The sequence below is a fragment of the Aplidium turbinatum genome, chromosome 2 (genome assembly GCF_918807975.1).
Source record: "Aplidium turbinatum chromosome 2, kaAplTurb1.1, whole genome shotgun sequence".
Taxonomy (NCBI): Eukaryota; Metazoa; Chordata; class Ascidiacea; order Aplousobranchia; family Polyclinidae; genus Aplidium; species Aplidium turbinatum.
In genome coordinates, this window is record NC_137473.1 from 16148871 (window position 1) to 16162171 (window position 13301).

The window sequence follows — 13301 nt, forward strand, 5'->3', positions numbered from 1 at the left end:
TTGTTGAAGTGTTGTTGTCTGCGCATTATTCCATCCATTAGGTGCCGCTGAATGGAGAGCAGCTGTCCTTGAAATGTGTTGCTCAAGCGCACACCCCAGAGCTGAGCTAGGAACTTTAGCTGAAGTCGTGATGAAGAAAAAATATAGGCTATATTTCCCATTTTTATCGTTTTCACTATAAGCGCTTACTTGAACCCCGATCTACCAAATAAGGATTATATGCAAAGCGTTTAATTTCGGACTGCTTTAGGTACCTAACAAGTACATCACAGCCTAGGCTGCTACAAAGACAATGGACATAAGGGTCATAAGCTGTAGCCTACAGTAGAACAAAAGCTAATAGGCCCCAATAACACCAGGGTAGATTTTAGTAACCTACGTTGCTTTCTGTTGTTTTCTTCAGTGGCAAATACCCCATCATTGTGAATGGCAATTAAGACTACATAAAGTTTTAAAGATAGAATATGATTTCTCAAGTTCAATTCAAAAGGTAGCGCCCAAATAAACCGAGTGCAATCATTCTCACCTGCAAAGTCGCAAGTGTTGATTACGTCATTGTGAAGTAGTTATATTTGCTCCAACTGTGTTGGAGAGATGGTTGAATAAAGGGTTGAGAAACTAAATAAAATCTTCTTCTGATGAACAATAGAACACGATGTTGATCACGCGATTGGGAAGTGCTTTATTTGCTACAGCTGTAGGCTACCTTATTCCTGATTATAAAGATGCTTGGAAAAAAACCTTGCGACAAATTTTATCTAGCTTCCTTCCACTGCTTTCTCTGGTGGCAAAAATCAAGAACGTTTGTGACACTTTTTTTTTATAAAATTGGGTTGTAATAACGTCCCACGAATATACAAAACCAATCAATCACAACGAAGCTTCATTGTTGCACGTTGTCGCACGGTGCTACGCCAATGTCGCTGAGAAGTTACAGTATTGAGGTTAGAGTCCACACAATTTCCATACCACCACCCAACGTTTCTATAGGCAGCTGCACATCGTCCCCCACTGAAAGTAAAAAAAAGAAACGTAATCGCTTAGCGATAATAAGATGTAATTTTATTGCCAAGCTTGTCAGCACATGTGTTGCAAAAATTAGTTATGGAACAGAACTCTTTTTGAGCATGCAAAAAAGCTTTCACCATTCGGCAATGCAGACGATGATACTAATCATCAAAGCAATGGAATAGGTATCCTTACCGTACACAGCCTAACCGTGAAATACCCAAAATTTTCTAATTAGCTTGTTTTTCATTTAAAAAAAAAAAATTGTAAAAATGCTACAGTAAAAAGTTCCACTTCAACACTCGTGGCTTTAGTCCACTTCCACTTTATGACACTCAATTGAATAACTCTGATTTTGCAATTGGTAGAATAGATTCCGTTGGTCACATGACCAGCTGATGTTTCAAACTAAACAAATAGATTTACAAAAACTGTGAACCACAGATTTAGGTCCGGTCGGTTATTGTGATTGGCAAGTATGCAGTTTTCGATTAGTACCGAAGTGTTGTTGTCTGCGCATTATTCTATTCACTGTAGAGTGTAGATGCCGCTGAATGGAGAGCTGCTGTCCTTAAAATGTGTTGCTCAAGCGCACACCCTAGAGCTGAGCTAGGAACTTTAGCTGAAGTTGTGACAAAGAAAAAATATAGGCTATATCCTATTTTTATCGTTTTCACTGTATGCGCAAACTTGAACCCTAATCTACCAAATAAAGATTATATGTGAAACATTTAATTTCGGACTGCTTTAGGTATAACAAGTACATCACAGCCTAGGCTGCTACAAAGATAATGGACATAAGCTGTACAGCAGAACAAAAGCTAAGGCCCCAATAACGCCAGGGTAGATTTTAATAGCCTACGTTGCTTTCTGTTGTTTTCTCAAGTGGCAAATACCCCATCATTGTGAATGCCGATTAAAACTACATAGAGTTTTAAAGATAGAGTATGATTTCTCAAGTTCAATTCAAAAAGTAGCACCCAAACAAACCGAATGCAATCATTCTCACCAGCAAAGTCGCAAGTGTTGATTACGTCATTGTGAAGTAGTTATATTTGCTCCAACTGTGTTGGAGAGATGCTTGAGTGAAGCGTTGAGAAAAGCATTAACTGGTTACCTTCCACTGCTTTCTCTGGTGGCAAATTCTCTATTATTGTGAATTCCATCGGCGGATGGATGCCCATTCATTCCATCACCAGCTGTGCCGCTGTATCCTCTCACATGTAACCTGTAGTTGTCGCTTTCATCCTCAATGCTGAAGTCACTAAAGAGAATACAGAACCCCATTGTAATGTACTTTGGTTTGCATACAATCGATAACGACGATAAAGCACAGCAATTTGGTACAACCAAGCAAGGAGCTTGTAGGTTACAAAACAAAAGGTATATACAGTATAAGCTTGTGCAAAAGAATCGGTGCAGTAGAATGCAAGAGATGCAATTCGCTTCAATAAATGTAGAAGTGGAAATCAAGAACTATCTTTAGGAAAAAGTAGAGCACTGGTGGAAAAGATTGCAAAGTAGGCTGAGTTTAAGCAAACAACCAGTAAACCAAAGGTGAAGCTCAGAAGCTCAGAAGCCCATAGGCCTACCACCGTCACCAGTGCTTTGGTAAACCTCAAAGTGCTTTCATGCAAAAACAATTGTACAAATTTTGATTTAATTTTAAAAACTAATGTTTGTCAATGTTGTGAGAACTAATTTTACAAAACAAACATATGAATAGACTTATATAGATTTGAAAAAAAAAAAAAATAGATGTAACTCTCCATGTTACCTGTAGATGGCAAATTTATGGTCATTGTCGGAGTCCCAAACGTCCACACGAAGTTTACAACCTCGATCTCTTGTCAGGTTGTAAATATTGTCGAGGCCTGGTTAGTAAATTGAAAAGTTCATAGAAAATTGTTTGACTTGTAGATTAAGATGTTCTATTGGATTAAAAATTGCAAGTGCGTTTCTAGTGTAGCTCACTTATCGAATTAGTATCTAAACTGTTTGATTAAAAAAAATCGTATACTCTTAGCTTAAAAACATATAATAAAATCTTGTAGTCTTATTTTATTCTATTCTGTAAGAGCATTCTACTTCCACCAACACAAATTACAAATATTTTGATAACTAACTAAACAAGTGTTTTGTGTTTTTCATGCAAGATACAAAAACCTTGTGAGGCTTCCGAAAAATGTAATCAAATTTTCAGAACTGTGAAGTTAAGAAATTCTAGACGAACTAAAATCGGTCTTGTCAAAAATTTCCGCACTGACGTGAAAATAGCAACACATGAAAGCAGTGGCGTAGCCAAGGAGGGGGTTTTGGGGGTTACAACCCCCCCTTTGGCACGTGTGTGACGTCACGATATTGAGAATGATGCTTTCAGCCTCTTTATGCTTGAGAATGATGCTTTCAGTCTAAAAAAATTGCCTAATTTTAAACAAAACTGCATTAAAAGAGCGAGTTTTGCCAATACCAAACATTCAAACATCTCAGCTAGGAATTAGTAACAAGAAAACACAGAGACTTAGCTTTATTTCCGAAAAATTCCGAAGAAAACATGATCTTATCATTTTGCTATGCCACCGGACAGCACCATTTTACAGGAATATTCATACCCACATTTTTGTTGAAAATGCTCTCAGAATGCACTAAATTTAAAGTAATTTTTCAAAAATTTCTGGGGTAGGCCCCCCAGATCCCCCGCCGCTGGGTCGTCAACCCCCCCCCCCCCTTTCAAAATTCCTAGCTACGCTACTGCATGAAAGGTCTTCTACGTCAGTAAAGTAGTGATGTTTATCCACGAGAGTAGCCTACACAATTGTGTTCTCTCAATCAAGCAAAACAAACAATTATTGCTTCATCCTATTGTAACTACTGTAATGTAGATATGTAAACATCTTGCATCAACTACAAATACTAACAGTAGGCGTTCTGATTGGTTAACTTTGGTTCTCAGGCGCTGGGGGCAAAATAACTAGTTTTGAAATAGTTTGTATGAAAGTGGAGACGGTGTGCAAACTACTTTTTGCTGTGTGGCACATGCTGTAGAGTAGACTAAAGCACCGTTTATTATTACTTAGTTAGACTTGTGTGCATAATTAACGCTAGTCGCTAGGTGTGGCAGGTTCTGTTAATAAAACTTTATTTTTGTTTGAATTTTCCCAGTGGTAAAATTATCCTCAAAATCTAGAGTTATTTTGCACGTCCCACAATTTCGGATTTTAGGCGTCATCAATTCATCACTGAAACAATTAAACAGCACCTGTAATGTATTGGAACCCCGCCGTTGCACTCTTAATTTTGTGTGGGAATTTGCCCTTACCACTTCTACCAGTGTCTCGCATTTTGCTTTACGCGCTTTTCATGACGTCATAATTGGTCGCCTTTAAATAGGCTTCCTTGACAGTGTTGCGCCAGTTTCTTACGTTTATTACGTTCAGCGCTTCCACTTTGGTGGAAATTACCACAATTGTGGAAATTTCATCATGCTTGTTGTAAAAATGTGGTAATGAAAAATTTGTGGTAATGTAGTGGTAATATGGAAATTTTGTGTGGAAATTATTAATTTTGAAAATTTGACATAAAATACTATCAATAAATAAGAGGATTTAAACTGTTGTCTTCCAGAATCGAACAGATATGCAAAAAGCTACTTAGAATAGCATGTTCGGCTGTTTTTCTGTTTGATTTTGGAATGCGTCCTGACTTTTAATTTTGAACGTAGGGTGACCATAGTCAAGATGTCTTTCAGATTCTAGCTGCGGTGTCAAATACAGTACTTTGCTTACTTATTTCGGACGTTTTAATAACTGTTAATAACCGGTACTGTTAATAAACTGAGTACCGGTAGTTTAAGACCTACTAGTCGAGGCTATAAAGTTTTTTACCGGTACTGTCAGTGTCACTACATAGTGTAAATTTAGCCAAATAATAGCGTTGCTAGATAAGGAATTCTACCTTATTTTGAGAAAAGTTTAAAGCTGTTAAAAACAAAAACTCGTATTTTGGAATTTTTTTTTAGTTTTGGGTAAAGATCAAAACCGTAACCCTATTTCTAAGTGTAACCCTTACCTTAACCCAGTGGTTCCCAACCTGGGGTTCGCGGACCTCTTGGGGGTCCGTGAGAAAGCACTTGGGGGTCCGTGATTACCTTGATGAATTTTGGAAAAAAAGAAAGAAAAGCGATCTTTTTACTTTCATTTCTCTCTACCCTTTTAAGTACACTGGTACATATAGGTACCACAAGTTAATTTTGCTCTTGCGCAAGCAGTATTTTACCTATCAAGTCAGTTCAAAGTTTTAAATCTAGCCTAAAGTACGCACTTTAAAGTTAAATAAAAGTTTGGAAACTCTGAGCACGTGTTCGCTAGATACCGGTGTTTAAACTTTTTCTTTTTTGGCAAGTTGAAGCAACAGGCGTTCAGGCTGTGCTGTGAAAAGGTTTGAGTGTGTTTGTTTACTAAAATTGAACTAAGCATCTTGCAAGGGTATCGAGATGACATTTCTAACTTACAAAAACGTTTTTTGTGACATGGTCAGCAGTGAGAAGGTTTTTTTTTGCTTGGTACCTATAGGTACCACTGTACCTCAAGGGTAGTAATGGCCGTGTTGTGGTTGATCAAGTGAATGGCTGTTATATTTTTTAGTAATTGTTTTATAATGTAACTAGAAAGTATTTGTTTACATAAAGAGTGTTATTATTGTTGTTTATGGTAAATTAAGCGTTCTTTTCAGTCTTAGGAAATTATTTTAGGATGAAAATCAGAACTTAAATTGGACTCAGGATATATTTTTTGAGGGATTTGTTATGCCACAGTCAAGAGAGCAAAACAAAATTCATAATTATTACTTGTTTTGTTGTAGGCTATTTACCGTTTGTATTTGCATAATAGTAGGCGACATATATTTTCTATTACATTGTATGATGTCGTCACAAAGTAAAGTGTTCTATTTGAAAGAGGCAGAAATAGACAGAATACTGTTTTGTGATGAAAGCGACAACGAAGATGGTCTTGTTCTCGATGAAGAAGATTTAGAATTTTTGGAAAATGATGTCGCACAAGTTGAAAGCACTGGTTGTATAGACGAGCCGATTGAAGTTATTATTGACCCACCAGATGCACCACAATTAGAGGATGATGCAACAACAGAAGATGTGGCAACTACATCAAAGGAAAATATATTTCTCTGGAAAAAAGTACCTCTGAACGAGGCAGCTGGCCTCTCCAAAGATGATGACGACCTATTATCTAATTATGAATATGGACAAGTTCTTGGCAATGGGATGAGTAATAATTCAACTCCATATGAAATTTTTGACTCAATCGCAAGTTTTGAACAGTTTCTGACAGAAATTGTAATCCCTCAGACTATGTTGTATAGTCAGCAGAAAGGCCATGTTCTTTCTGTAGGCTTGGAAGAAATGAAAGCGTTCTTTGGAATGCACATAGTCATGGGTTACCATGTTCATTCCTGTTTGCGAGACTATTGGTGTAGCGATGCTGACCTTGCTGTTCCCTATATTGCAAACATAATGCCACTGAGAAGATTTGAAGAGCTTCGTGCGTATCTTCACTTCAATGATAATCAATTTATGACAAGTCGTGATGACCCCAAACATGACAGAGCTTATAAGCTAAGGCCTGTTTTAGATCACTTTAATCGTTCCTTTTTAGCAGCCCTATCACCAAGTGAGCATCAAGCAATCGATGAGCACATGATTAAATTTAAAGGGCACAACATTTTACGCCAATATGTGAAAGGAAAGCCTATAAAATGGGGCTTCAAAATGTGGTGTCGGTGCGATTCAAAATCAGGATATCTGTATGAATTTGACTTGTACACTGGCAAAAAGAAAGGACAAGTTGAACATGGTCTGGGTGAAGGAGTTGTCTTGCAGCTCACTGAAAAAATCCGGGATCTTGGTTGTCAAGTCTATATAGACAACTTTTTTAATTCACCAGCTCTTCAACAGGAGTTGTTGAAACGAAAAATATACAGTGCAGGCACTGTACGAGTAAATCGTAAAAACCTGCCCAAAACCTTGGTTCCTACCGACAAAGAAATGACAAAGGGAGACATTGCTTGTTTTTCTAGTGGAAGTGTCAATTTTGTAAAATGGATGGATAACAAAGGTGTGTTTTTATTGTCTAACTTTTTGTTTGCCCAGCCTTTGCATGTCGCCAACCACAAGAAGAAAGGTTCTAGTGACAGAGTTGCCATCTCTTGTCCTGCTGTTCGGAAAAGATACAATGAGTATATGGGAGGTGTAGACATTATGAATCAGAAAAAAGTGACCTACCAATTTGACCACCGCTCAAAAATCAAATACTACCTTCGCGTGGTATTTGATCTGTTAGACATTGCTGTAAACAATGCTTTCATTGTTTACACCAAGTTGCAAAACGACAGCAGTGATCAACTTAATTTGAAGACATTTAGAAGGGTTGTTGCTAGAACTTTGATTGGGTACTATTCCAACAGAAAACGAGCATTTCCAGACAGTGCTATTCTTACTCAAAGAAAGGTCAAATACAACAAGACCTCAAATGGCCCTGTCAAGCATACTATGCAGAAAGGGGAGAAAAATAAGCAACGTTGCAAGCATTGTCGCAACGGCCGCACGAACAACATGTGTCTAGAATGTGGAATTTATTTGTGTTACGTGAATGGACGCAACTGCTTCCAAGCTTTCCACCAGCAGTTGTAATGAACTTGTGTATTCTATGTCGCTTTTCTGCATTAGTAACACGCATCCTAGTATTTTTACATTTGAACGTGCTTTGTCAAGTTTGCTATTCAACTGCGATATTTCAAGTTGCTAAGTAGCAGCAGTTGCTTGTCATTGCACATTTTTGTCTATAGTAATCGATTTTTGACAACCTAATTTGCATGTTTTCAATTTTCATGCCTAATTGGCAACATTCTTGTGCTCAGTACAAACGAAACCACTGCAATTGTGCTTCATTCTATTCGTTTCTACACGAGACTAAGAAAAACTCAAAATATAAATTGAAGATAAAAATTTACCTTTGAAGCACCGTGGTACCTCTAGGTACCACGTCATATTTCAACGATTACACCTGTTTCATAAAAAAAATAAAATAAATCCCTTTAAGTAACCTCAATGGACCTTAAAAATGTAAGATTTATGCAAAAAATCATCCCCCAACTTTAATGTGCATTAAAGGGTTAAACGCAAATGTGTCAAGCTTAAGCCATCGAGAATAAACTGTTCCGTATGCATTAAAATAAAGTGTAATGCTTTGTTGTGTCGTGAACGTTCATGCGGATCTGCGACATGTGTGTCAATGCTGCCATACACAGTTTTAGCTACAGTAAGTTTTTGATGTTTTGGATGGTGTGAATTAAAATTTAAATATCTGTCAGTGTGTGTGTGTTTTTTGAAAATTGTAGTGGTCAACGTGTTTGTGGTATTGTGACGAATAACTAAGGCGTCTAAAAATGATATGGAGTTGTTTTTTTCATGTTCTGTTGTGAATTGAATTGAAGAAGATATGCTGTTCAAATGTTGAATCATATTATTTAATTTAATGCCTGGTGAACAGCCTCATTCAATTCTCAGCTCTTGTTACAATAAAAACTAAACATCGAAATCGCCTGGACGTTGAAGATGACATACGTGTTGCATTGTCAAAAACTCAACCACAGTTCAGTCGTTTAGTTGAAGAAAAGCAACAACAGCCCTCTCATTCAATTTGCTTACGTTGAAAAAGTTTCGGCATGGTAGCCTACTTTGGGTCACCTTAATATTCAAATACTGCGGACATTTCTTGAACAATTCATTCATTTTGGCAACACCTCATTGTAACCATGGCAACAAGTGGGTAAAAATAGCCACTTCATTAATGCAAAACCAAGTCAAAATACGGTTGAAATCAGGAAGAAAATCACAATGAAAAATGTTGTAATCTGAGGACAAATGTGGTAATACAAGTGGTAATCTAGCTTTGTAAAAGTGGAAGCACTGATTACGTTATTACAATTATAAGTTCAATCGGCTTAGTGTCGGAGTCATGTTGTAGTTGTCGAAATCTGTGCAACATTAGTACATTACACAACTTAATTAAATGTCAACCGCAAACTTACCAAATGAATGTGCCGATAAAATTATCAATTTAACTGATACTTAAAAATTTCATGTTTTGCCAAATAAAAAATTAAAATTCACAGCTGTCACCGTGAACACCAAACAAATCTGACATCCGTGATCAGCGAATTATTCTTATGAATTTGCATTTAGAAGCCAAGCCTACATAAGGCTACAATTTACCTAACCAAAAATTTTCATCCAGATTACCAAATCCCGATTTATATTCTTGCCAACCACCAGTAAAATCTCCAACGTCGTCAAAATTTCGTTGAAACATCTGTCAAGTCAAACATTAATCAAAATCAGATTGTATAAAAATATCTACAATGAAACATCAGCTTTCTGGCTGCGCTGGTGTAAGTCGATAACTTATTACACGTAGCTTTGTGATAAATTTGCAATTCCTAGTTGTTCAATTTTCCTATTTTGTAAGTTCGAGTTCGGTGACTTATCATCGATTTCAAACTTGTATGCACAGCATAATGATTTTTTGTCGCATCTAGGGTTTCGCCTGGAGGCTGAAGATTTAGTTTAAGTGGACGGTTAGGCCAGGAAGCCAGTCTTGATGTCCACTTTCAGGCTCTTTCGAGTGCTGTAGGGAGTGTAGGCTACCAGGGCTCTCACCACTAGGCTAAACAGACGACAAATGATGTATGTTTGCTATGCAGCCGAAAACAGTATAAGAATGAGTTTAACCAATTTTAGAAGCTTGCAACATTCAATAATAATAGTAGGCTAAATCTGCAAATTATGGCTAGCTAGCAAACTTGTTTGATTACCATTCTACAGTAATTCAACGTTATTTTTCGAAGTTCCATTTTTTTTGCTTAGCTTGGTGGTAATACTATGCAAAGAATAAAAGACAAAATAGTTAGTTCAAACGTAAATTAATTTGTAGCCAACTAACTAAAATTGCTTTTTACCGTCCAGCCGTTGTCACAGAATGCTTCTTCGCCCGAACGCAAAGTTTGCCTTCCATACACTGATGACGTCAGGCAAGATGCTGGAGTGAGAACGGTTTCCAAGTCTAACAATACAATTACAAAGATAAGGTAGGACAAAATACGTTTATAACGACCCATGTAACAGACTTCCTTATTGATTGTTGAATTTGAAAGGACGTATTCCACTACTACGCCCCTACTCTAGACTTATGTTGCCATAAATGCAAGCAACTTGTTGATACAATTTTTTTTACAATAACATGCATTCATTTTCTTGAAGTGAGGCTTCTTAGTTCACAAACTTTGACAAACAGTTCAGTTTTGACAAACAATTGACAAACAATCCGGGTTCATGCTTCTTATTTAAAACTTTACGTAGAGTAGACGTAGCTTAAGGTATGAGAGACAAGTTCCAGCGTCATAGAAACTGTTTTGCCAAGACACAGTTGCAAACTTATGAAATGTATTTTTATGTACTTAGATTTTACACTTACTTGAGAGTTTTCGTCGCATTTCTGATTCAAACGATCCCAGAGCACAAGATTCTCCTTGGATTCCTTTCTCGCCAATTCCTCCAACTTCTCCCTTTGCTCCCTTCATTCCAACAGGTCCCGCCTTCCCGGGAGCTCCAACCTCTCCTTTGTCGCCTTTTTGTGATGTTGCTTGATCTTGATCACAAACGGTCACTTGACGACATTCTTGTGACTTTGTCAATTGTAAAAAACAAATCAATAAAACTGATACCAAAAGCAATTTCATGATTCTCTTCTATAGGCTACTCTTTCTCTTCTGTTCTTGTTGTTTTCTGTAACACATGAACTAACTATTAATTTTATGTGTGTCTTCTTATAAAGGTTTTAAATGTGGAAACTACGTAGCGTATTGAGGCCGTGTGCAATACAAAAAAGTGCAGTTTTGTCATAAGATTCTTGAGTTGAAAGTTTCTGAAGGCGTTTTTATTGTCATCTGCATATAATGTATAACGAATAGCATGATGTAAACATATCTAGCATGCCACCCGAAGTGATGAATGCTGTGACGGAAGTAACTGTTGAACTGTATATGCAGTGGAATACGAAAATTTAGGTGTGCACTTTATTTCAGCAGGCTTAAACACTCACTTTGTTTGCAGTTTGCTCAATTGCTGTTCAGATCATATCAAAATAAACTAATATGCTACAATATAAAGAGTCACTACGCAAATGAAGCATGTGTTTGAAACTTTTTAAAAAGTGTGAACACCCAAAAATTGTCACCACCAGTTCCGGTTCGTGGTTATTTTAAACGGATAGGCTGCAAATTGTTTTACATTGCATTTACATTCACCAATTTTACGAGAGTAGACTGCATCCATTCAGCCTATTGGGACGAGCCGCCACTGGTCACCACATGCCACTGGTTGTACGTGTTGTACTAACGTGTTACTGGTTGTACTAACAAATATTGATGATTTCCGGTTTAAAGAAACGCAATGATGACCTCAATTAAAGAAATGTCTAATCTTAAGTCAGCCAATGCAATGTTGTGTCCAAAATACAAAAAAAAAAAAAACTGCGTCAGCGCGGAGAAGAGTACAAACTATCGCATTAATAAATAAATGTTCTTAACTTTATAGAACTATTGACTAGAATGATTTCCGTACAAGCAAGAATTCTTTTATTTTCCAAACGCTGTGTGTATAAATTTAAATTTTTTTTTGCTTCAATAAGAATGATGTAGTGATGAAATTGCACTTGCATGGCGAACGCTCGACGGTAAATTTGGCTTGTCAGTTTAGCAGAGCACTTTCTATTATTTCTTTATCTTAATCCATTACACCTTTGCATGATGTATGTTTGTAATATGTAATATTTGCAACACAACGGCAAGAAGAAACCGACCTTAGAACTGACATGAAATGCTACAAATCTTTCCTTACTGGTATATACAGGACTGCATTATATTGAAAGTATTTTTTTAGATATCAAGCAATTCGTTTATCAAAGTTATAGTAAATTTAAGCCTCAAACGTCACAAGTGCTAACACAGCGTGGATAGCCTGGAAAGGTCAGCCCTAAACTGCCTCAAATGTCAACCAAACAAAGTTGTTTAATATACTTTTGAGGTAACTTTATAGTACGGTATCAAACCTAAAACGCTTATTTGTTTTTAGCAAACCTTTGGCAGATTAAGATAAGAGTGATCCTACGCTATACGGGACATGAACGTGCGTATCCTCCCAAATCAATCCAGTGTAATAATTTCGCTTTTTTAATAAAAAAAAAAAAAAAAAAAAACATTTCCAGCTTTCTATGGAAAATGGTTTCCCCATCTCTCCATTTTCACTTGACATTTAAATGTTTTTTACAACAGGAGCTTCGAGAGGGGGGGGAGTCCGGCAACTGTACCCCCTAGCATAACATTGTAAAGGAAAAACGAGTAGTTTTTCGTTTTTTCGCTTTTGAGGGGTCCATTTTTACTACTAAAATAAAACTGTTTTAACTTAAAAATGAACAAGTTTTTGCGTGGAATGGGTAGTTTGAAGTATTTTTCCATCATTTTACTGTAGATTCTGCTTCATTTGTTTCTCATCAAGAACAAATTGGGGTAAGGTAATATTAAGTCAACAGGTCTGCAATTGTCTAACACGAGTAAAGACTCTATCACGGGCGATTTACAACCTTGTAAGTAATCTAAGATTTTAATACGTAAACAGTGCTGTGAACAATTATTATCGATTTATTTCTCTCGCTTTTACAATTCAGCAATATCAAACTTACGCTATCGACTAACCCTCTGATCTAGGATAAGCTCACAGACTAGTGTAGGTGGAAAAGCGCCAAAGACAAATCGGCTTCATGCTTATTTGAAGCAAACTTTTGCAAAAAATTTAATGACTAAACGTAACTTTAGCTTCAGAGAAATGTCGCTAGTCGCAGTCAGATACTTTTAAAACTTACATGCGTGCGTTTCGTAGCACTTTCTACCAGCCCAGCAAGCTCAAACTGCAGTAGAACAAAAGTTACTGCCAGCCTCACAGCATAAAATATATATCAGTAAATACACAGTCTTGTTTCAGTCAGTCAAAATACTTTGCCACACTAATACATTTATTTCTCTTGATAAATCAAATACGTATGTACTGTTACTTTTTTCGAGGGTGCTAATGATCGATCGCTTGCGAACTGGGGTGGGCCGTTTCAATAATAACATGTTTCAATGAGGCCTCGCCAACTTACCATCTTGTGCATGTGGTTCAA

At 36.9% G+C, this 13301-nt stretch overlaps 1 protein-coding gene across 1 annotated transcript; it reads right to left on the reverse strand.

Annotated features, from left to right (window-relative positions):
• Nucleotides 1-833: 833 nt before the first annotated feature.
• On the reverse strand, nt 834-10841 carry LOC145765332 (fibrinogen C domain-containing protein 1-B-like). The gene is made up of 6 exons (XM_082577136.1): nt 10557-10841; nt 10042-10145; nt 9299-9395; nt 2786-2882; nt 2126-2272; nt 834-1011 (listed from the first exon to the last, which is right to left on the reverse strand). Exons 1-6 carry the CDS (start codon nt 10819-10821, stop codon nt 867-869), a joined length of 855 nt encoding a protein of 284 aa, XP_082433262.1. The 5' UTR covers nt 10822-10841; the 3' UTR covers nt 834-866.
• Nucleotides 10842-13301: the final 2460 nt, after the last annotated feature.